Raw genomic sequence first — 24,051 nt, 5'->3', positions numbered from 1 at the left:
AGACTGAGAAAAGAAATTAAAAATACATCAACTCTTAGAATAACCATTCTCTGGAGATTAACTCTGCCAAGCCTTGCTGAAATGTAAGGATTTTGTGAAGCTAGAAGCACAAAGCTTCTGCAAAGCCTCCTCATCAAGACCAGATTTTTAGGGGCTAAATGAGTTTCCAAAGCAGACCTGGAGGCACGGCCAGAAGAATAGAAAGAGCAGGGTTACAGAGCCCTCTCCCACCCAGCGTGGTCTCCACAACACGCAACCGTCTGCGCCTGTGAAACAAAGCACTGGGTAAAGCATTGCCTAGAAAGGCTGCAGTCATTTTTTCTCACCAAACCATTTCTCTTCACATTGCAACAAATTTGGCAGCCACCAACCAGCCACCACCCCTCAAACTGCGCTAATTAACCCAGAGTAACCTCTCAAACCCAGGGTAACTTCTTAAACCCTTCTAATCTGATCACTTGCCAGCATCTGACTATATTCTTAGTCCAGAATACTCAAGATTAATCCCCGATTACATTTGATAGGCTTTAAGAGATTAAATACATCTGCAAACCTATAAACCTCTGCTCACCTCTCCAGCAGCTCTCCCAGTCCAACGATGTCACTTCTATGCAGGTGCCACACAGCTTCCATCACTGGAGGGTCCTAACAAGGTGTCACAATTAGGTCATAGCCTGCATTTTGCAGTTAACATTAACATTTGGCTAACAAACTACAAATAAAGAAATAAAACTCAAATCTGTTTAATCAGACTATGCAGAACCTACTCAAATTTTAAAGTGACAACATAGGAAATGCCAGATGAGGGAAGGTTATATTTGATTTTTCCTTCTTACACATTTGAATGGTTGTAGGTACATCACTGTTTTAAATTTTCAGGGCTAAGTACTAAGCAGGTCCATCTTTGTCCCCCTGCGTATTCAAAGGAGCAGTGGATATCCCAGGAAACAGGTAACACCACCAAGTTTCAAGTCTTGTTATTTCAGATCCAGAGACAGATTGGAGAAATATCACTTAGCCTATGAGCTATTTATTGGTCTCAGTCAAGCAAGTTTGCTGCTCTCAAATCCATTTCTCAACAGGAGACCAGAGAGACGCTGCAACTGCATGTGTGGAGAGGCTGAAGGACACAGGAAAAAACAAACACCACATGGGTTGTCCTGCTCCTAAACACCAGGCGTGCTCAGCAAAATTGGCATAAGGTATCACTTCCAGATGAAGCTGTCGACCTTCATGCCTCTCTGCAACATCCCTTGCAGCTCCTGCCCAGAACACCGTGTCCCAGAGAGCATCCTGTGCCAGCAGAACAGGACTCCATGGGGCAGCTGGCAGGGAAAAAGGTGCAGCAGCAACTTTTGCTTCATTCCAGCCTCCCTACAGAAAGGCTCCAAGCCAGAAACAAAGTCTTCACACCTTGTGAAGGAAGATGTGCTTGGGAGCCTTGAGCACCCAAACCACTTGGGAAAAAAAACCTCATGGGCTTTCCTTAGCGATCAGCAGCTGCCTTTTAGCGACCGATCCTCTGCCTTTGACAAGCCAATTCTTTGCTCTGACAATCTCAATTACACAGTAGCACTTGATCTCCGTGTCTACCTGAGAACAAAGAGATTTTAATCAGCCTACAAAACACACGGGATTCTTTTTTCAGCCCAGGGTCAGATATTTGATACTAGAACGTGTCTCTCTATCCTGGCTAATCAGCCATATCCTTCTTTCTCACCAAAGCCATAAGCAACTGCTCTGCTCACAAAAAGACCATAACTCTTCTTAGAGCACCACTTATCTTAACAAACCACCCAAATGAAACCAAGACAATACATTTGAGAAGCAATGCAACCCATTATCTGCCATCGTATTTCTGAAGCCGTTTTCTGTGTGAACTCACTGAGGCTTCTCACAATTCCCAGATAAGAGCAGAGCGGAGAACTAGAATGACAAAGACATTGAACATTGGTGGCAAATCACATAAAGGATTTCTGGGATTGTGCCATCCCACAGCCACCTGGGAGCTTCCACACTGCCTGGTGAATCCATCTGGAGTGCTAAGCCCAGATAGGAAACCTATGCACCAAGTGATGGAGAGAGTTATTAGCGTACTTCATCAGTAACAGTAAGGCATTGAAGCTAAATAGGAAAGAAAACAACACCCCCAAAGCTTCTATTAGCTGTAGTATCACCTCAGGTGAGTCTAATCTCATTGCCTCTGCTCTAACTGCAGACACCGCACTGCCATGCCCTTCCTGGCTGGTTCCTAGAGCCAGCAGTGCTGAGTACAAATGGAAAGAGCTGGATATTTCCTTTGGAGAGGGAAGAGCGCTGCTTGCCTTGCCTCCTCAAAACCAACACTTGATCATCAAGTTGCTGTCCACTCCTTTGTGGCAGCTTCTCAGAAGCAGCCCCACAATTTTAATTCATCACTCAAACCTCTGCTATGCCCTCTTCAAAACAGCAAATCCTGCTACAGAGGCAAGGAAGCTCCCACTGAACACGCTTTTAAATAAACAAAAAAAAAACCACAACCCTTCCACCACTCATAATTCAGTTCATGCTTTTGAAAGGTCAGAAAGTCCACGGTCATTCTCAGGAAGATCCATGACTGCAGTCAACCAGAGCAGGGACGAGCAGTGGTGAAGCTGCTCTAGGTCACAAAAAACACTGAGGGAAACTGAATGGAAATCACACCACTTCACTGGTCCTTTTTATAGTTATCCCTGGCCTTTGCTGGAGAGCAGGGTGGAAAGCCAGATCCCTGCCAGTTCCCACAGGTGAAATCTAAATGGTCTGCAACATGGGTTTCTCCACGAGTTCTTACCTTCATTTTCCACATTTCTTGGCAGAAGAGTGAGCGACAGAACATATTGTTCGCCAGCAAATCCTTGACCATTCGAAGCAAGTGAGACAGCCTCTTCTGGAATCACCCCAAAAATGAAGGAGAAATAATTTCCTTTGTAAATAATACAAACATAATGTGTTGTTTTTCCCTTTTTACTGCTTTTTAAAGACTTGAATGATGGAGAGAATTCCTGGGAAAGGTCCAAACCTTTCATCTTAAGGCTGAACTAAAAGCAGCCAGGCTCTCAGCAGTGACACTCGACAGCTCCTCAGAGGTGACCTGAGACAAAGTCACAGCATGGGTTTCGTACAGATCACCTTTCCCACGCCTAACCACACTGCAAACCAAGACAATCGATAGAGATGGAACTGACAACAAGAGACCAAACCACATCAAGGAAGGCTGAGGGACACAAAAGGTGAAAATGCACTATCTTAGTGAGACTCATGTAACACTGCTCTTCAGCAACAGACAAAAAACTTCCTTTCCAAGCTGTCAAAAATTGATACTTTCCTGTACAGAAGAACTAGAAGGACATCGTACTTCTGTCTGCATGATAGACACATAAATTAACAATCAGGTGCTCGGGTTCTATGTGTTTGGGTGACTTTATCAGAACAGATAAACTGGATTTAAAGTCAAACTTAACAATACTGCTTTCTTGATAAAAATAAATGTAAACCATCTTCCTTACTCTCTGGTCCAAGCTGAGCAGAGGCACTTGAGAGGGGCTTGCAGAAGCCTGGCAGATCTGCTCGATGTTGGTAACGGCATTTTTGGCTGCCAAGATTGCTGCAGGTACACCCAGTCTTGAGGCCTGCTCCTGCAGAACAGATACTAAAAAAAAAAAAAAAAAAAGAAAAAAGCAGAAAGCTGAGAGCATAGGGAAAAAAAAAGGTTTGAAAACATGACTACAAAGACTGAAGTCCCAAGTCTTAAACCCATTCCAGCACAGACTTGTTGCACTGGACAAGTAATTTTTGTTTCCATGTTTCCTTTTGTTTCCTTTACCGTACATAAAACTGGGAAAAGCAACCACAGAGATGGAATATCCTTGCTAAGCAGATGTTTGCATTTTAGTTTTGTGGGACTTATAATAGCAAATCACCAAAATATTTAACAATCAGGCCTTGCCAGCACTGACATCACTGGCCAAGTAAGAAATAAGCAGCCAAATGGGGGACCGGAACAGTGAAAAGAAAGTAAAGCTGGGATTTCATTTAACAGTCAAAAGAAAAACTTAAAGAAAAGCTCTTTCTCACATCTGTCTCCATTAGATACTCTTTCACTCACCTATAAATGATACTTCCTGGCGCTCTATGCCACCCTGTCCAGCTGGCTCGACTGAGTCTTCCACCTTGAAGCAAAAAAAAAAAAAGCCATTAAATCTTACATGTCTATTACACATATTTACGAATACATCCCCTTTAAAGCATCCAGAGCAGTCTTGGCATTCAGGGCACTGGAGCAACTGAAGAGAAATTAACTCCAAGCTCCCTCATGGTCCTGGTAAACTAGATTTCAGGGCCCCTTATAAGAGCTGTATGTATAGTTATCATCATTTTATGCAGAAAAAAAGAGATACGGGTCAAAGTTGCTTGTCCAGAGTCACCCGACAGATCAGCAGCAGCACCAGGAATAGAATTTCTAGCTTTCAAGGCCCCTCTGTGAAGCCTCGCTGCCATAAATATGACAACACACGTCAAATTGTTGGATCCTTTTCTAGTTCAATCCCCTTTTTCTCTTTATAAAAATAAATACTCCATAAGAAAGAAACATTCCTGTTGCTGAACTGTGGGAATTATTTGAATTGTCTGTTGCTGTTATTGAGGTCAAAAGCTCTTTCCAATGTGTGCAGAGAAGGTAGAATGTGGCCACGTAGAATGTTGTCTCAAATGTCAATGTATTACACAAGTTTTCATGAAGACAGTCACATGAATCAGAAACGGTTGGTAATTCATATAAAAACAAATAATCTTCCCTGATCTTATTTTTCCTGTACTCACAAGAAGCCAGTTCTGACCTCAAGAAAAAGGTGCTGGATTTCCCTTTGTCCCAAATGCAAACCATGCTTGACCATTTTGGTCCATAACAATAAATGTAGACAAAAAAAAGAAAAATCTAACTTCAGCAAGACAGATCTCTAAGCTTCTGCTTACTTCCACAGTGCTGTTTCTTCTTTCCTCTACCATGGAAACTGTGTTCTCAGGACATTTATGTTATTGTTGCACTAGGAAGGAATTTTGTAGAACCCACCTCCAGCTGGGATCCCCCTCAATCCCTAGCCTAACCATTACTCCCCAAACCATGCCACTCCTACCTCCAGGAGGAGGTCATTCAGGTTCTGATGGTGATCCAGAAGGTGCAGGGCCGCTTCCTGGAGCTCTGCTCCGCTCCTGAAGGCACTTTTTCTTTTCCTGGCTCTCCCTGCTGAGAAGTTTGGATTTCTTTTATAACCGGAGCTTGCTCCAACAGCCTCCTTGAAGAAACCTCTCTCTCTCTGCTGCTACAGCACTGACAGAGCAGAGGTGACCCTGGTCAGACCCTTGCAAGCCATCAGCATAGCAGGAGCAGCGCAGGATGCTGCTGCACCTTGTTCCAAGCAGCTCTGCAGACAAAGCCCCACGGCCTTCAGCATGAGCATCCCAGCACAGCCAAAGCCCCGTCAGCTGCTGTCAGTCACGGGCCTCCAAAGCTCCTGGTCCAAAGCAACCAAAGTGCTGCCCTCACACCCTCGGCCCAGGGTAGGAGCCACGGTGGAGCCACAGGAAAGCCATGGGACATTGGAACAGGGCACCCGGGAGGAGCAGGGGCAAGAGGAACTGAGGCGATGGGCTGCCAGTAACCCAGAGCGCCACAGGGGCTGGGGGAGGAGGGGCAGAGAGGGGCCTTCATCTCTCCATTCATTCACCTCTCCTTTCATCCTTTCCCCCCTCCTTTTGCTCATTCATTCATTTTTCCCCCTTTTCAGTTATTCTTCCCTCCTTTCATTCACAGAATCATCAGGTTGGAAGACTCACTGGATCATCAAGTCCAACCATTCCTATCAAACACTAAACCGTGTCCCTCAGCGCCTCATCCACCCGTCCCTTAAACACCTCCCTGGGCAGCTGTTCCAGTGCCCAACGACCCTTTCTGTGAAACATTTTTTCCTAATGTTCAGCCTAAACCTCCCCTGGTGGAGCTTGAGGCCATTCCCTCTCGTCCTGTCCCCTGTCACTTGGGAGAAGAGCCCAGCTCCCTCCTCTCCACAACCTCCTTTCAGGTAGTTGTAGAGATCAATGAGGTCTCCCCTCAGCCTCCTCTTCTCTAGGCTAAACACCCCCAGCTCTCTCAGCCGTTCCTCATAAGGCCTGTTCTCCAGCCCCTTCCCCAGCTTCATTGCTCTTCTCTGGACTCACTCCAGAGCCTCAACATCCTTCTTGTGGTGAGGGGCCCAGAACTGAACACAGGATTCGAGGAGCGGTCTCACCAGTGCCGAGTCCAGAGGGAGAATAACCTCCCTGGCCCTGCTGGCCACGCCGTTTCTGATCCAAGCCAAGATGCCATTGGCCTTCTTGGCCACCTGGGCCCCTGCTGGCTCATGTTCAGTCGCTGTCAACCAACACCCCCAGGTCCCTCTCCTCCAGGCAGTTTCCAGCCAGGCTTCTCCTAGTCTGGAGCTGCTCAGGGTTGTTGTGCCCCAAGTGCAGGACCCGGCATTTGGCCTTGTTAAACCTCATGCCATTGGTCTCAGCCCAGCGGTCCAGCCTGTTCAGATCCCCTTGCAGGGCCTCCCTACCCTCCAGCAGATCCATGTTTCCACCCAGACGGGGAATCGACTCCGGGTCGCGGCGGCGAGAGCGCCGAATCCTAACCACTAGCCTCCCACCCCTTCTCATTCATTCATTCATTCCCCCTTTTTCAATTACTGCCCCCCCCCATTCCCTCCACTGTCCCCGCAGACAGCGTCAGGCCAAGCGCTCCCTCGGCGCAGCCCCAGCCCGGACCTACCCAGCAGGTCCCTCCAGCTCCTCCCGCCCGCGCCCGCCATAGCGGCGGCCCCGACCGCTTCCCGCCAAATCTACCCGCGCGCCCCGCGCCGCCATTGGCTGGGAGCGCGCGGAGCCCCGCCCCCCTCCGCCATCTTGGTAGTGGCGAAGAAGGCGGCGGCCATGTTGGGGAGGGCGGGAGCTGTTGGGGGCGTGGGGCGAGGGGTGGGGAGGAGAGGGAGGAGGTCCACAGGCATGGCTGGAAATGGCATTGTGAGAAACACTTATTCACTGGTAAAATATTGCAAAGGACACAGTCCTCGAAGCAAAGATAATATTTTTATTTTACAATTCAATTGATGCCCTTCTGAAAAAGGCATGGCATCTTACAAAAGCAGTGGGTATATATGCTAGTTCTAGACAAAGAACCATATAAATCTCTCCAAGATGGCTCATTATATTTTTGGAGTATTCGACTGTGTCAGAAGACTCCCTTCAGGTTATCATTTGACCTAAGACAACTATATCTTGCTAGACAACTAAACATCATGTCTGGAGATGGTCTGAATATTATTTCTCGGTACAAGACAGATTTATATGACAAGATAATTAAACATACAAACCAGCTGCAGCAAAACTCATCAATTAATTCTCACGGCATGGCGTGGCACAGGTCAGGACAAGATGGGATGGAACACGGCATCTTGGAGAGTGTCCAGAGAAGGGCAACAAATCTGGTGAAGGGTCTGGAGAACAACCCTTATGAGAGGCAGCTGAGGGACCTGGGGTTGTTTTGGCTGGAGAAAAGGATGTTGAGGAGAGACCTCATCACTGTCCTCAGCTCCCTGAAATGAGGCTGTAGAGAGGTGGGTGCCAGTCTCTTCTCCCAAGTGACAAGTGATAGGACAAGAGGAATTGGCCTCAAGTTGCACCAGGGGAGATTTAGATTGGAGATTAGGAAAAAATTCTTCGACAAAAGGGTTCTCAGGCACTGGGAGAGGCTTCCCAGGGAGGTGGTGGAGTCCCCATTCCTGGAGGTGTTTAAAAGATGAGTAGATGACGTGCTCAGGGATATGATTTAGTAGTGGATAGGTATGGTTGGAGTTGATCTCAAAGGTCTTTTCCAACCTAGTGATTCTATGATTCTATGACAAGGCACAGAAAGAAGGGAATGCACTCTACAGAGAGAGTGGGGGCGGGGGCAGGAGTGGGGGGCCCAGACCACAGCCCCAGCACTGTCACCAGGAGAAGGGCATCCCCCTGACAGGCCCTGAGGGGAACCTACCTGCCTGTGGCCCAGCTGGAACTCCCAGGAGGAGAAACAATCCAGAGGAGGGTCATCAAGATGATCTGAAGGCTGGAGCACCTCTCCTACAAGGATGGGCTGAAAGAGTTGGGGTGGTTCATCCTGGAGAAGAAAAGGTTCTGAGGAGACACAGAGCAACTTCCAGCACTGAAAGGGGCTACAGGGAAGCTGGGGAAGGGGCTCTTGGTCAGGGAGTGCAGGGACAGGATGAGGGGGAACAGGTTTAAGCTGGAAGAGGGGAGATTTAGATTAGATATTGGCACAAAATTTTTTATAGTGGGGATGGTGAGGCCCTGGCCCAGGTTGCCTAGGGAAATCGTAGCTACCCCATCCCTGGAGGTGTTCAAGGCCAGGTTGGATGGGGCTTTGAGCAACCTGGTCCAGTGGGAGGTGTCCCTGCCCATGGCAGGTGGTTGGAACTGAATGAGCTTTGAGGTCCCTTGTGATCCAAACCATTCTATGATTCTGTGAAATCACCAGCTGGGCATTGCTGGGGGCAATAAAGGTTTCAGAGGCAGTCATGTGGAACTCCCACAGGAATTTTCCCCAGTTGCCTCTCACCTGATCCTTCCTGGTGATGAACCGGTGCTGGGAGCTGCCGCTAGCGTGCCCTGTGGAGGGTTCAGGGCAGGAGGCGGTAACTCATTACAGGAAGGATGGCAGCGTGCGGGCAGGTGAACAACCCCAGGGGATTCGCCGTCGAGGCTGGCTTCTGTTTGCAGACGTTGGAAACACTGCGCTGGAATTGCTTGTGGGATGTTTTTTATTGCAGTGCTGGCCCCTGTGTGGGTGAGTCAGAGGGACAAAGAAAACCCTCCCCGGCAGCGCTGGCAGGAGGCGAGGCTCCAGGTCTGGCAGCCTCCATGCCAGGGAGGCTGCAGAAGGTCACCACAGCACCAAATCTTGGCTTGGAGACGGCGAGTGAAACCTTTTCCTGAATCACCTTCCTGAATCGCTTTACACCACCGTCAAGTTTGTGGCAGCCCTGGGTTTTGGAGGGGCCGGAGCAAATCAAAACCATTCCCACAGCAACCTTGCCTGGGGATATTTGCAGGGAGCTCCTTTGGCAGATGGCAAGGATGGAATGGAAGACATGGAGACAGTTGGGGAGTGGGAACGTGGGTGGGAAGAGGGCTGTGGGACGTGGCATCTCCATGCTGTCCCTGGGAAGGCACAGGCTCCGAGGGGAGAGGGGAGTGGGAGTACTGAGTCAGATTGGGGGTCGGTATGGAGGGGTTGAGGGGAGCCAGACTGAAGTTTGAGCCAGCAATTAATGTGATTCAGAGGCCAGAAGGATTCATCTACAATGGAATGAAATATTTGCATAGGAAAGGCAAGGGAAGAGAAGGAGAGGGGAGGGCCAGCCTCCAAACACCTCAAAGATAAGCAGAGAAGAAGAAAAGAAATTATTCAGCAAGGCAGAAAGAGAAAAAGAGGAGAGCATGGGATGGGGCAGGGAGGTGAGGAGGAGCTGCCTGTCTCCGAGATCAGCACCGCGCAGCTAAACTGAGCTCCAGTGCCCAGGACATGTCCCAGGAACATGAGGGCTCAAGGCCACCATCCCTGGCTCCCTGCAGACAAGCCAGTACCCGTGTCCCATGTGTTGTGGAGCCTCATGTCCATGCAGTCCCACATGTGGGCTGGGGAGCCATCACCCGTGAGTGGAAACAGAACAGTAAATGTCTCTGTTATCAACACAGCCAGCAGGTCTCTGCGGCCTCACCAGCTTACGAGGAGCCACGCTTGCTATATTTAATCCTTCCATGAATTATCTGTGGGGTATACTGAGTTAATACAGTCTCCTCAAAGAATTGGTTTTAATTAAAATATTAATAAAGAAGAAGAGTAGAAAGGAAATGGAGCTTTAACAGGGGCTCTGTGATTCAATCTCTCTCCTTCTCCAGCCCAGGATCCTTTGCTGTCCTCCCATAACAGGCAGAGCCCAATGTTGCTGGGCAGCAGGACCAGGTACAGCTGCACTGCAAGCAGGATCTGGCCCAGAGGCAGGAACAGGCTTGTCTGCGTCCTCCTCCGATGCAGACGATGACAGGGCTGGCCACCATGCTCACAACCCACCCGCTTTCATCAGGAGCGCAGATTAGGGAGCCCGTGCTCCTGCAAAGGGATCACCTGGCTTGGCTGGCCCTGGCAGGGTGCCCCAACCCAGAGCTCAGTTTTCTGAGGTACCCCAGAGTTTATTTGCGTGGAGAAGAGAGTGGGGAGCTCTTACAGCATCTGCACCCCAGGAGCCTGGTGTCTCCATTCCATGGGACAGGGATGCTGCAGACCAGCTTCTGGCCCAGCCCAGGGTGTAGGGCAGCAGTGGCAAATGCAGCAGGACGGGGCTCAGCATCCCTCTTGGGGAGACCAAAGTGCAGCCTTGTGGTGGGAGGGTCCGATTGACTCAGGGCTGGCAGGGGCAGTTCGGGGAACCAGAAAGTCTGGGAGCAGCAAGTGCTCCATTAGAGCAGGTACAGTCAGGGACTCATCCCTGGTTTGACCAAAGAAGAAAAACCAGGGGGAAACCATCACTGTGATGGCCAAACCGATGAGAAACCCTCCAAGGAGGCACAGGGAAGTACAACTGAGAGCTCAGCATCATGGCCTGGAGCTGTGGCTGCACTCCAAGCAGCAACACCAGGAAGCTCCTCTGGCCACATCTGAGGCCAGCACACAGCATGCATCAAGAGCGAGCTACCTCATAAAACACTCTCCTTTTGTGGGCCTGAGTTTCCTACAACATTTAAGGGAAGTGAGGTAGGTGCATCCAACAGCACGGGTGCTCTGTGCGCTCACCTCAGGTTCCTGTGGCTTATTAAGGAAACTTTGTGCATCCGACGGATTAAATCCATGTGAATATCATACCCACAAACACCACACACAGCACGGAGCTGGGGAAGGGCTCCATCCTGGCCGTCTCACTGGGCACATCCTGCTTTGGTGCCAAGGCTAGCAGGGAGCTGGGAAATCTAACCCTCCCATAGTGCTCTGCAACTCTTTCCCAACCTGTTCATTTTTCCCCCACCGTATTTCTTTCATTTTTAATTCTATTTCCCCTACGCACATACACACTTGGCTTTTGTTTGATTTTTTTCCAAGACGGTAGCTTTTAATTACAGCTTGATTTCATATTAATTACAGTTTTACCCAAAGCAAAGGGCTTTGTGCTTTATAATTCAAATGCATTCCCATTATTCTTGCAGGTTGAGTTATTGCCGCCTTCAAACGCCGTGCGTCCTCCCTGCTCCTGTCCCCGACGGTGCCGCCCTGGCTGTGTCCGGAGGCGCTGGCAGGTGTGTGCGGCGCAGGAAAACCAGCAGTCAGCTCAGTCCGGCACAAACCCTCTGCGGCAGGCAGCACGCGCAGCTTTCCTGCCTCTAAAGTCGCTTCCCAAGCAGGCTCCAAAGCCGACTGATTACAAGGTAAAAGTCGCATTCAAATCTTACTTGTTGGTGCGGAAAGCCAGACTCAGACATGAGCATTGCAGCCAAGAGCTGCTCCGGTGGAGCGCCCGTGTACCAGCTCTGTCCCTCTCCCAGGGCTCCAGGATTGGTCTCAGTTTATGCTCATGGGTTAATGGAGCTGAAACAAGGGTTTGTGCTCCTTCCATCATGGAAATGGGAAGCTCATCATGACAACAGCTTTAATTTGCTCCAGCTGACCTTTCACGGCAGGCTAGCTGTCCTTTCTGCTCTGCCAGGGCTGTTTCCAGAGGTACCATCCTGCTTACCCCACAGGTCCAGAGGGACCTGCTGGTGCCTGGGCACGAGCCCCATATCAGCCCTGTGCCACACCAGCCTTTCCTGGGAGCTGCAGGGTGTTGTTCCTCCACACCATGTTCCTGTGGGACATCATCTCCCTAGAGACTCCAGCTGCTCATCCCGGCATCTTCAATTGGCTTCTGCTGCTCCTGGTCATGTCCAAACCATGCAGCAGCATCCAGAGCCCTTCTCTTTCCTAGCCTTTCCTCCCAGGGAGTGTTATTGTCCCAGCCTGGCCCCTTCCCTCTACCAGCTCCTCATACCATCCGAGACGAGCTCCCCAGGTCTCCCCTCCCTTCCCACCACCCTGGCAGCCTCTCCAGCCTCCCTGGACCTCTCCAGGAAGCAGAAGCTGTGACCATGTCGCTTGTGGAAGGGTGTCCCACGGCAGCGCCCTGCACCCAGTCCCCAGCACTCATTCTGGGCACTGCACCCCATGTCCTGGGGGCACCCACCTTCCTGCACCCTGCAGTAACTCGTGTCTTGCACCCCATGACCTGCACCCAGTTGTGTGCCTGCACCCTGCACCCTGTGACCTGCACCTGGTTATGTGCCAGCACCCTGCGCCACGCACTCTGCACCCCACACCCTGCCGTGTGCCTGGAACCTGCGCCCCGCACACCACATTCTGCATCCTGTTGTGTGTCTGGAACCCGCACCCTGCACCCCGCACCCTGTTGCGGGCTCGGAACCCGCACCCTGCACCCTGCTGTACTCCTGGACCCCGCACCCCACACCCTGCACTCCATACTTCACACCCCGCACCCTGTTGTGCGCTTGGAACCTACACCCCACACCCTGCACCCCACATCCTTTCGTGCACTTGGAACCCCCATCCTGCACCCACGTCCCACATCCCACATCCTGCACCACACACCCTGCACCCCACATCCCGCAGCCCACATCATACCCTGCATCCTATGTTCCACCCCCCATATCCCGCATCCCACGTCCCACACCCTACACCCCACATCCCGCACCCCACATCCCACACCCCACACCCTGCACCCCACATCCCGCACCCCACATCCCACACTCCATATCCCACCCCCCACACCACGCACCCCACATCCCACATCCCGCACCCCACATCCCAAATCCCACCCCCATATGCCGCACCTCACACGCTGCACACGACATCCCGCACCCCACACCCTGCACCCCGCATCCTGCATCCCACATCCCGCACCCCACATCCCAAATCCCACCCCCCCATATCCCACCCCCCACATCCCAAATCCCACACCCCACATCCCGCACCCCACATCCCACACCCTGCACCCCACATCCCGCATCCCACATCCCAAATCCCACCCCCCACATCCCACACCCTGCACCCCACATCCCGCATCCCACATCCCAAATCCCACCCCCCACATCCCACACCTCACATCCTGCACCCCATATCCCACATCCCACACCCCACATCCCACATCCCGCACCCCACATCCCACAACTCACACCCTGCACACCACATCCCGCAGCTCATATCCCACATCCCGCACCCCACACCCTGCACCCCACATCCCGCACCCCACATCCCAAATCCCACCCCCCATATCCCGCACCCCACATCCCAAGTCCCGCACCCCACACCCCGCACCCCACATCCCGCATCCCACCCCCCACATCCCGCACCCCACACCCCGCACCCCACATCCCGCACCCCACATCCCACACCCTGCACCCCACATCCCGCATCCCAAATCCCATCCCCCACATCCCGCACCCCACACCCCTCACTTCACATCCCACATCCCGCACCCCACATCCCACACCCTGCACCCCACATCCCGCATCCCACATCCCACATCTCGCACCCCACATCCCAAATCCCCTCCCCATATCCCGCACCCCACACCCCGCACCCCACATCCCGCACCCCACATCCCACACCCTGCACCCCACATCCCGCATCCCAAATCCCATCCCCCACATCCCGCACCCCACACCCCTCACTTCACATCCCACATCCCGCACCCCACATCCCACACCCTGCACCCCACATCCCGCATCCCACATCCCACATCTCGCACCCCACATCCCAAATCCCTCCATATCCGCACCCCACACCCGCTCCCACATCGACCCCGCATCCCACACCCGCACCCGCAGTGCAGCGTCCCACAGGGCCCCGCTCCGCCCCTCGAGCCCCGCCGTGCTCCCCTCCCGCCTCCCCCCGGGGCGGCCGGGCGGCCCGGCGCCCCCCAGCCCGGCGGCGGCGGGCGGGGCGGACCCAGGGGGCGGGGCGGACCCGGGGGGGCGGACCCAGGGGGCGGTGCGGATCCAGGGGGCGGGGCGCTCCTCCCCCCGCCGCTCCCCGCCCCGGGGCCCCGCCCGGCCGTGCGGCGGCGGCGGCGGCGGCGGCGCGCGGGGATGGGGCGATGGCGCGCGCGGGCGGCGGCGCCCCGCGGGAGCTGTCCCTGGAGGAGGTGCTGAAGTGCTACGAGCAGCCGCTCAACGAGGAGCAGGCGTGGGCGCTCTGCTTCCAGACCTGCCGCGCCGCCGCCGCCGCCGCCGCCGCCGCCGCCCCGCTCCGCACCGCCGACATCCGCCTCCGCGGCGACGGCAGCGTCGTCCTGCCCGCCCCGCCGCCCGGTGAGACGCGGCCGCGACCGCGGGGGGAGGCGGGGCGGGGCGGCGCCCGCGCGGGGACGGGGCACCGGCACCGGGACGCACCGGCACCGGCACTTACCGGCACCGGGACTTGCTTACCGGCGCCGGCAGGGGGTGCTGCACCGCGCCGCCCTCTAGGGGGGGCAGCACCGGGACTCACCGGCACCGGGACTTACTCACCGGCACCGGGACTTGCTTACCGGCACTTACCGGCACCGGGACTTGCTTACCGGCGCTGCCGCTTACCGGTGCCGGCAGGGTGTGCTGCACCGCGCCGCCCTCTAGGGGAGGGAGTACCGGGACTTACCGGTGCCGGGACTTGCTTACCGGCGCTGCCGTTTACCGGTGCCGGCAGGGTGTGCTGCACCGCGCCGCCCTCTAGGGGAGGGAGTACCGGGACTTACCGGTGCCGGTAAGTCCCGGCACCGGGTCTTATTTACCGGCACTGGGAATTGCTTACCGGCACTTATTTACTGGCACCGGCACGTATTTACCGGCACCGGCGCTTACCGGCGCCGGCAGGGGGTGCTGCGCCACGCCGGGGACTCACCGGCACCGGGATTTACCGGCACCGGGAGTTGCTTATCGGCACCAGGATTTACCTACCGGCACCGGGACTTGCTTATCGGGTGCTGCACCGTGCCGCCCGCCCGAGGAGGAGCGGAGGGACCGGGGATGTCGGCAGCGGGGGGGACAACACCGGCAGCCCCGAAGGGAGGGACCGGCACCGGTGGAGAAGGACCGGGACTGGCTACGGGGATGGGCAGGGGAAACGGCACCGGCAAGGGAGGGGGCAGGCACTGATGTCACCGGCAGCAGGGGACTGCGGTGGCACCGGGGGCAGCGGCTGCAGCAGCAGGGAGGCACCAACACCGGGGGGGAGGCGGCACGGGTACCGGCAGTGATGGGGGTGAACCCCAAACTCCAGCCTTGGCAAGGGGGGACTGGCACCGGCACCGGCACTGGCAGCCCCGGGACCATCGCTGGCACTGGCACGGTGATGGGCTGGTGATTCGGGGGTGCGGGGCTGGTGTGGCACCGGCACCAACAGCGGCACCGGCGCTGGCACCAGTAGAGTCTGGCCTGGCTGAGTGAGCCGGTGAGGCTGGACCTGGGGAACGTGGGGTGCCCGTGAGTGCCAGGCTCACCGGACCAGATCCCGCCGTGGGGCTGCAGGATCCCGATTGGGGCAGGCGGGATGCATGAAAGGGACAGACAGACAGACACGGGGACACGTCTGCACGCGCAGAGCACATACACAGGCACACCCGCTGCACCTGCCTGCATGCTCGGACCCTGCAGGAGACCCTGTGTGTCACCGCGGGTCCCCAGCATGGTCCTTATCCTCCTGCAGCCCCCCCGGAGCGGTGTTTTGGGGCAGCGCCGTTGCTGACCTTCGGACTCCTGGCCATGCCCTCTCTGCGGGCGGTTGGCGCTGCTGGGCAGGGCCCTGGTGGTTACGGGCTGTAATTCAGCTCGGCCGGCTGCCAGCAAGGATGCTGGGTGGCTTAGTGTGACAAGGAGCACCCCTGCGCCTAATGACAGAGCACGGCAAATGGCTTCATCCACCTCACCCAGTGGGGAGGCCAGTGCACCCGGGGATGGCACCCGGTGCTCGGCACCATCAGGGACCATGGGGCCTCGCAAGGGCTCGCAGCCAGGCAGAGACGGGCAGGGATGCTGCAGCGTCCCTGTGTGTCCTTTAATAGGCTGCCCAGGGAGGTGGTTGAGTCACCTTCCCTGGAGGTGTTTAAGGCACAGATGGATGAGGTGCTGAGGGTCATGGTTTAGTGTTTGATAGGAATGGTTGGACTCAATGATCTGGTGGGTCTCTTCCAACCTGGTGATTCTATGATTCTTGCTGCCAGTGGCCAGGCTGGCTGGGGACAGCGCTGTGCCCAGGACAGGGCCACCCACGAGCGCGGCACATGCCTGTGGCAGCCGGGCATGGCATGGTCACACCTGCTCTGCCGGTTGCACATGGGAACTGGCCCCACACCCTTCTCTGAGCCACCGCGCTCCCTATTCCCTTCCGTGCCAGCCTGAGCCATCTCCGCAGGGAGGAATCAGGGCCCTTCTCTGCAGAGATGGAAGAGCTGGCTGTGGGTGCCTCCCAGAACCGCTGGCCAGAGAAGGTTTAGGCTGAACATTAGGAAAAAAAAATTCATGGAAAGGGTCATTGGGCACTGGAACAGGCTGCCCAGGGAGGTGGTTGAGTCATCTTCCCTGGAGGTGTTTAAGGGACGGGTGGACGAGGTGCTGAGGGGCATGGTTTAGTGATTGATGGGAATGGTTGAACTCGATGATCTGGTGGGTCTTTTCCAACCTATGGATTCTATGGATTTAAGGGTGACGGCAACGTCCTGGCACGTGGCTGTATCTGGGCTGGGTGAGCCAGCAGCACTCACCCAAGCAGCTCCGATTCCCCGTCCTGTGGGAGCAGCCGGGCTATCAGCGCTGCTTAGGCACTGCCAAAGCTGCCTGGTTGCTGTTCCAGTAGCAGGCGGTGCTGGGACCAGCCAGGCTCAGCCTTTCAGACTGGCTCTCACGGTGTTTTCTGAACAGCAGTCAGTGGGAGGGGGCTCTGGCTGGACACCAGCTCCTCGAGGGTCAGTGGCAAGGTCCCAGGGGATGTGCCCCTGCATCCTCTCCCAGCGAGGGCTGAGCACCCTGGGGCTGGCACTGCAGCAGGAGCTGGGCACAGCCTGGGGGTGTGGGAGTGATGTCAGGCTCATGCATGGCACCACGGTAGGGCTGGAGCTCGCATCTCCGCTGCTCGCGCTGCCCTTCCTGTGCAGCTCCGGGCCTGGCTGGCACATGGCCGGCACATCCCGGCTGCTGGCTGCCGCATTGATCCGCTAAATGGAGAGCTAATGCCTGGCTGGCTCCCATGGGCCCGGGAAGAAGCTCTGCGGATGCTATGGGAAAGAGGAGCCAAGCACCTCAGAGCACTGCCCTTGGGAACGCTGCAAAAGCCACTCCTGCTCATCAGCCCATGGCTGTCCAGCTCCTGGGAAGGTCTGAGCTGCCCACAAGCGTGTCCTGGTCTTGTGTGTGGGCACAGTGCTGTGCGTGTGCAATGCTCCAGGTATGCTGGCTCTGCACTTTAAAGCAGCATCATTTGCTGGGCACAACCCATCTCCACAGCCCACACCAGGTACACGGGCTGTGTCCCATGGGTGACCCGCTCGTCCTCGCTGCACCCCACACTGCCAATGCCTGCTGTGAGTGCCCACAGCCCAGAGGGTGCAGGGGGCATTTTCCTGTGGGTGCAGAGTTCTCAGCTCCCTCTAACCCCAGGGGCGAGGGGTAAAGGAGTGACCCTGCCACCCGCAATGTGCCTCCTGGGTCCTGCAGGCAGCTCAGAATGGGACCAGCTCAGGGTGGGACCAGCTGGGGATGGGGTCCTGGCTCAAGGTAGGACATGCTGAGATGGACCTGCTCAGGGCGGCCCTGCTGGGTGCCCCGCAGCCGGGGCTGGGTAGGTGCAGCATCCTCGGGGTGTGGAACAGGAGGTGACGCTGAGGGGGTGGCCAGTGTGGGGCTGTGGGTGCCAGTGGTGACTCTGCTTTCCTCCCTCCAGAGCTGCCCCTGCTGCTGACACCCTCTGCCGAAGCTCAGGTATGTCGGGGTCAGACACCCACCAGCCCCGCTGCAGCTTGTTGGTGACATGGCCTTTCTGCCATCGCACCCCAGCACAGGGGTCCCTGGGTGGGCATGGCCACCCGTCCACCTTGCCCTGTGGTGACGGGATCTTCGTCCTGGGGTGCAGTGGGGGGATGAGACCCAGCACCGAGGGCTGGGGGGCACAGGGTGGCTGGTGCCACCGGTGCCAGGGTCCAGCCAGGCCCCAGTGCCGTCTCCTTGCAGATGGTGCAGTCGTTGGGCTTCGCCATATACCGGGCGCTGGACTGGGGGCTGGATGAGAACGAGGAGCGGGAGCTGAGCCCGCAGCTGGAGCAGCTCATCGACCTGATGACCAACAGCGACTCGGAGGACAGTGGCTGCGGCACAGCCGATGAAGGCTATGGTGGGCAGGAGGAGGAGGAGGAGGGGGCCGAGGGGCCGCCACGTGCTGTGCGCACCTTCGGGCAGGCCATGCGGTGCTGTGCCGCCCGCCTGGCCGACCCCGACGAGGCTCAGTCACACTACCAGGCTGTCTGCCGGGCGCTCTTTGCTGAGACTGTGGAGCTGAAAGCCTTCCTTGCCAAGATCCGTGATGCCAAAGAGGTAAGTGCAGGTACTCACCAGCATGGCGAGCACCACTGCCTGTCTGGGGAAACCACGTGTGAGCCCAAAACACTGAGGTGAGCGTAGTGCTCCCCTCCACCTGCCCTGACCAGGGCTGACAGCACCGGTGTTTGGCTGTACACCCTCTCCCGGTGCTGTGGCACCGCCGGCTACGCCGGGCTGGTGCTGGCGGGTGGGCTCGTAGCGGGCATGGGGGTGTCTTGGGGGTACGTGTCAGTGCTGTGGCCCTGTGGCAAAGTCCCAGTGGGACCCTCGGTGCCACCAGGGCAGGGCGACAGCATCTTGTGCCATGGCAGATGCTGCAGAAGCTGAAGGAGGATGAGGAAGCAGAGGAGCGGCCGGCGGCAGAGCTGGGCAGTCTGCGCAACACGGACTGGGTACGATGGCATGGCCGGGCGCGGGGGCTGTGCCGGGGCTGTGAAGTTGGCTGACGTTGCGTTCATCCTGCCCTAGGCCCGGCTGTGGGTGCAGCTGATGCGGGAGCTACGACATGGTGTGAAGCTTAAGAAGGTGCAGGAGAAGCAGTTCAACCCCCTGCCCACCGAGTACCAGCTCACGCCCTTTGAGATGCTCATGCAGGACATCCGTGCCCGCAACTACAAACTCCGCAAGGTCATGGTGAGCGCGGCTGGGCTGTCCCCATGCCCGCCCCTCACCCTGCTGCTGTGCTGCCCACTGACCCTCGCGTTGTCACCACTCACTGCCCCTCTGCCCTCTCCCAGGTGGATGGAGACATCCCACCACGGGTGAAGAAGGATGCACATGAGCTCATCCTTGATTTCATCCGCTCCCGACCCCCACTGAAGCAGGTGAGTGCCAGCACCAGGATACATTTATGGCAGGGCAGTTCCAGACAGGGCTTAGCATGTCCCATGGGTACCGTACCCACCTGGCCAGGCACCCCGAGGGTGGTCAACCCCGAGCTGTGGCCACTGCTTGAGGTCCTGACCCTGCATCCCACAGGTGTCAGAGCGGCAGCTGCGGCCCCTGCCCCAGAAACAGAGGACACTCCATGAGAAGATCCTAGAGGAGATCAGGCAGGAGAGGAAGCTTCGGCCTGTGGAGATGCCGTACCGTGGCCAGAAAGGTACCAGCATCCCCTCCCTGCCACACCAGCCTGTCGGCAACATGCCTGGCACCAGGGAAGGTCCCCAGCTCATTGGGACTGAGACCAATGGCAGAAGGTTTAACAAGGCTGAATGCCGGGTCCTGAACTTGGGGCACAACAACCCTGAGCAGCTACAGACTAGGAGAAGCCTGGCTGGAAACTGCCTGGAGGAGAGGGACCTGGGGGTGTTGGTTGACAGCGACTGAACATGAGCCAGCAGGGGCCCAGGGGGCCAAGAAGGCCAATGGCATCTTGGCTTGGATCAGAAACGGCGTGGCCAGCAGGGCCAGGGAGGTTATTCTCCCTCTGGACTCGGCACTGGTGAGACCGCTCCTCGAATCCTGTGTTCAGTTCTGGGCCCCTCACCACAAGAAGGATGTTGAGGCTCTGGAGCGAGTCCAGAGAAGAGCAACAAAGCTGGTGAAGGGGCTGGAGAACAGGCCTTATGAGCAATGGCTGAGAGAGCTGGGGGTGTTTAGGCTGGAGAAGAGGAGGCTGAGGGGAGACCTCATTGCTCTCTCCAACTACCTGAAAGGAGGTTGTGGAGAGGAGGGAGCTGGGCTCTTCTCCCAAGTGACAGGGGACAGGACGAGAGGGAATGGCCTCAAGCTCCACCAGGGGAGGTTCAGGCTGAACATTAGGAAAAAATTTTTCACGGAAAGAGTCATTGGTCACTGGAACAGCTGCCCAGGGAGGTGGTTGAGTCACCTTCGCTGGAGGTGTTTAAGGGATGAGTGGACGAGGCACTGAGAGACATGGTTTAGTGATTGATACGAATGGTTGGACTCGATGATCCGGTGGATCTTTTCCAACCTGGTGATTCTATGATTCTATGTCCTTGCATACAGCCTACAGCTCCCTGCCCTGCATCCCCCATGCCTGCTTGGGCCACTTGACCTCCAGCTCCTGCCTCGAGCTCTCCCGGTCCCCAGCAAGCACCGCACTCACGCGCCCGCGGCCCCGTGTCCTGCTCAAGGCACCCACCCTGGCTGAGATGGAGGAGATGAATATCTCCGAGGCAAGAGAGGGGACACGGCGGGGTGGGAGGGTGGAGGTCAGGGGGACTCGGGAGGTCCCAGGGGGATGAGGGCATCCCTGGCGTGACGCAGCCCCATGGCCTTGCAGGAGGAGGACTCTCCCAGCACGGAGGCGCCACTGAAGCGGGACCGCTCCTTCTCCGAGCACGACTTGGCGCAGCTGCAGAGCCAGATGGGGGGTGGCCAGGCTGCACCTCAGGAGCCAGAGTCATTGCAGCCCGAGCCCCGGCCCCGCTCAGGTACCTGCCAGAAGTCCCCAGCCCCATGCTACCTCCATCCCCAGGGTGGCTGTGCCGTGCTCTGCTGCAGGGTTGGCACCAGGCAGTGTGGCCTTGCCATGGCCTCCCCATCCTTCCCCACAGGCTCCGTTCCTGCCAGCTGCCACCGACGGCCAGAAAGCTCAGCACCGCCCCGGGCCACCCTCGGTGCCGTGGAGGAGAGGCCAGAGGACGGATCCGGCACTGCACCCAGCACCAGCTCTAAGCACCTCTGGCTGGTGAGTGCTGGTAGCAGAGCCAGGCTGGGGACATCAGGGCTGGGGGCACCATGTGAGCTTGACCATGGCCCAAAATGAGGGCACAAGGAGGCCAAGGCATTCACGTGGTCTCCCTGCTCCCTCTGCGTGGGATGTGGGACTTGAGGCATGCTCTGTGGTCATGCTGGGAGGCTCTGTCCGTGCTGGAGATGCTATACCTGTGCCAGGGATGTTATGCCCATGCTGGGAGGTTTGACCTTTGTCAGAAAACACTGCCCATGCTGGGGAGGTTTGCCTGTGCTGGGATGTTTTTTCCATGCCAGGATGCTCTGCTCACGGCACAGGGATGCTCCAGGCTATGCCCTGTGCTGCCGCCCTGCGACAGACTGGGCTGACATCCCACGTCACCCACAGGAGTTCAGCCACCCCGTGGAGAGCCTGGCCCTCACCGTGGAGGAGATGATCAACGTGCGTAAGGTGTTGGTCAAGGCCGAGATGGAGAAGTTCCTGCAGAGCAAGGAGCTGTACAGCAGCCTCCGGAAGGGGAAGGTGGGTGCTGGGGCTGGAGCAGCTGAGTGCCTCCCAGCCAGCCCCTGGATCTCACCCCGCTCTGCCCACAGGTCTGCTGCTGCTGCAGGGCCAAATTCCCCCTCTTCTCCTGGCCTGCGGCGTGCCTCTTCTGCAAGCGGTGAGCACCACACCGTGCCATGGGGTTGTGAGGGGGACAGGAGGGTGCCCACAACAGCCCCACTCATCAGCCTCTCTCTGTGTCCCCAGGTCTGTCTGCAGCTCCTGCAGCCTGAAGGTAATCGACTGGCTCTGGCCAGTGCCCCTGTGTCCCTTCCCTCTACCTGCCCCAACTCTGTCCCTGCTTCATCCCTATGTTGTTGCCCTGACACCTGCACACCCGGCAGATGAAGATGCCTTCCAAGAAGCTGGCTCACATTCCTGTCTACGCACTGGGTTTCGAGAGCCTCCCGGGCTCACTGCTGGCCAAAGCCCTGCCGCTGCGGAAGAGAGAGACCTTCCAGTGAGTCCCCTGGCCCTGAGCCTTCCTCCCTCGCCCTCCTCCTCCTACTGGGGCTGGGGTTGACGGGGTGCCCTGTGCTGCAGCTCGCTCTCGGGCACGTGCTGGCGCCGGGTGGAAGAGGAGTTCCCCCACATCTACGCCCAGGGCTCCGTCCTGCGTGATGTCTGCAGCGACTGCGCCGGCTTCGTCACCGACGTCATCTGCTCCAGCCGCCGCAGCGTGGCCGTCCTCAACGCCGCGCCACGCCGCGCTGCCAAGACCCGCTCCCTCTACGGCGACTCCTGGCACAAGTGAGGGACCTGGCGCAGGGGTGCCGGCCGCCCCAGCGCAGACTTTGCTAGCGGCCCCCCGATGTACATATATACATAGGATGTGTACATACAGCCTCTATATTTATATACCTTACGGACCACGGGGAGGAAAGGACCGGCAGCACAGCGGGGCACCCGCTGTCCCCTCCTGCCTCGGTAGGATGCTGGCACGGCCCCTTTGGGGACATATCCTGCCATGGGGCGCCCGCAGCCACCAGTCTTCGCACCCGCTGCCCTAAATCCCGCTTCTGTGCCAAGCCCTGGCTGTGCCAGGGTGCTGCGGGCTGGCACGGCCGCTCTGTACGAAACCCCCTCGGCTAATAAATCCGCTGGGCTGCCCCTGCGGCCGTGTGGGTGCTCCTGCAGGGGGAAGGGGGGCAGACAGTGTGCAGGGGGGCACAAGCGGGCCCACCAACCCCCTTTACTCCACCATGGCCTCCTGGATGGGGTGACGTCCAGGACTGAACATGAGCCAGCAGTGGCCCAGGTGGCCAAGAAGGCCAATGGCATCTTGGCTTGGATCAGAAACAGCGTGACCAGCAGGTTATTGTCCCTCTGTACTTGGCACTGGTGAGACCGCTCCTCGAATCCTGTGTTCAGTTCTGGGCCCCTCACCACAAGAAGGATGTTGAGGCTCTGGAGCGAGTCCAGAGAAGAGCAACGAAGCTGGGGAAGGGGCTGGAGAACAGGCCTTATGAGGAACGGCTGAGAGAGCTGGGGGTGTTTAGGCTGGAGAAGAGGAGGCTGAGGGGAGACCTCATTGCTCTCTCCAACTCCCTGCAAGGAGGTTGTGGAGAGGAGGGAGCTGGGCTCTTCTCCCAAGGGACAGGGGACAGGATGAGAGGGAATGGCCTCAAGCTCCACCAGGGGAGGTTCAGGCTGGACATTAGGAAAAAATTCTTCACGGAAAGGGTCATTGGGCACTGGCAGAGGCTGCCCAGGGAGGGCGTTGAGTCCCCTTCCCTGGAGGTGTTTAAGGGATGGGTGGATGAGGTGCTGAGGGACATGGTTTAGTGTTTGATAGGAATGGTTGGACCTGATGATCCGGTGGGTACCTTCCAACCAGGTGATTCCATGATTCCATGAAGCACAAACAGCCCCCGCCCACCCTCGCTGCCGTGACCCCGCGCTCGGGCCGTGGGAAAATCCCGTGCCCCGTTCCCACGCTCCGCCTCCCGCTCCCGAACCAGCCGCCGCCCGTCCCCCTCCCCGGGCTCTCTCTCCGGACGGTCTCCAGCGTCTCACCCGCCTCCCGGGGCTGAGCCCCGCCGCGACCCCTCACAGGGGCGGAGAGAAACCGTGCGGCCCCCCCGCCTACTGAAGACTCGGGGAAGGGAGAGCGAAGCGGGACC

General features: G+C 57.1%; 2 protein-coding genes across 2 annotated transcripts in view; one reads left to right on the top strand and one right to left on the bottom strand.

Annotated features, from left to right (window-relative positions):
* Positions 1–6,871, bottom strand: part of FANCA (FA complementation group A) — a 41,092-nt gene extending 34,221 nt beyond the window's left edge. Inside the window, exons 1-6 of the mRNA XM_069868832.1 lie at positions 6,827–6,871; positions 5,154–5,263; positions 4,127–4,190; positions 3,528–3,670; positions 2,813–2,908; positions 572–645 (exon numbers count right to left, since the gene is read on the bottom strand). Coding sequence (XP_069724933.1) covers positions 572–645; positions 2,813–2,908; positions 3,528–3,670; positions 4,127–4,190; positions 5,154–5,263; positions 6,827–6,866 — 527 coding nt within the window. The 5' untranslated portion in view covers positions 6,867–6,871. The remainder of the gene's footprint in view (positions 1–571; positions 646–2,812; positions 2,909–3,527; positions 3,671–4,126; positions 4,191–5,153; positions 5,264–6,826) is intronic.
* A 7,355-nt stretch (positions 6,872–14,226) lies between these two features.
* Positions 14,227–23,013, top strand: SPIRE2 (spire type actin nucleation factor 2). Its single transcript, XM_069868560.1, has 15 exons — positions 14,227–14,469; positions 18,071–18,108; positions 18,358–18,717; positions 19,035–19,115; positions 19,192–19,356; positions 19,461–19,547; positions 19,702–19,825; positions 20,695–20,864; positions 20,972–21,122; positions 21,246–21,379; positions 21,773–21,907; positions 21,979–22,046; positions 22,136–22,163; positions 22,273–22,388; positions 22,472–23,013. The coding sequence occupies exons 1-15, from the start codon at positions 14,256–14,258 to the stop codon at positions 22,680–22,682; spliced, it is 2,082 nt and encodes a 693-aa protein (XP_069724661.1). The 5' UTR covers positions 14,227–14,255; the 3' UTR covers positions 22,683–23,013.
* The last annotated feature ends 1,038 nt before the right edge of the window (positions 23,014–24,051 follow it).

This window comes from Phaenicophaeus curvirostris, chromosome 14, assembly GCF_032191515.1.
Source record: "Phaenicophaeus curvirostris isolate KB17595 chromosome 14, BPBGC_Pcur_1.0, whole genome shotgun sequence".
In the NCBI taxonomy this organism is placed as follows: Eukaryota; Metazoa; Chordata; class Aves; order Cuculiformes; family Cuculidae; genus Phaenicophaeus; species Phaenicophaeus curvirostris.
The sequence above is the reverse complement of the archived record's forward strand: the minus strand, read 5'-3'. Positions and strand labels throughout refer to the sequence as shown.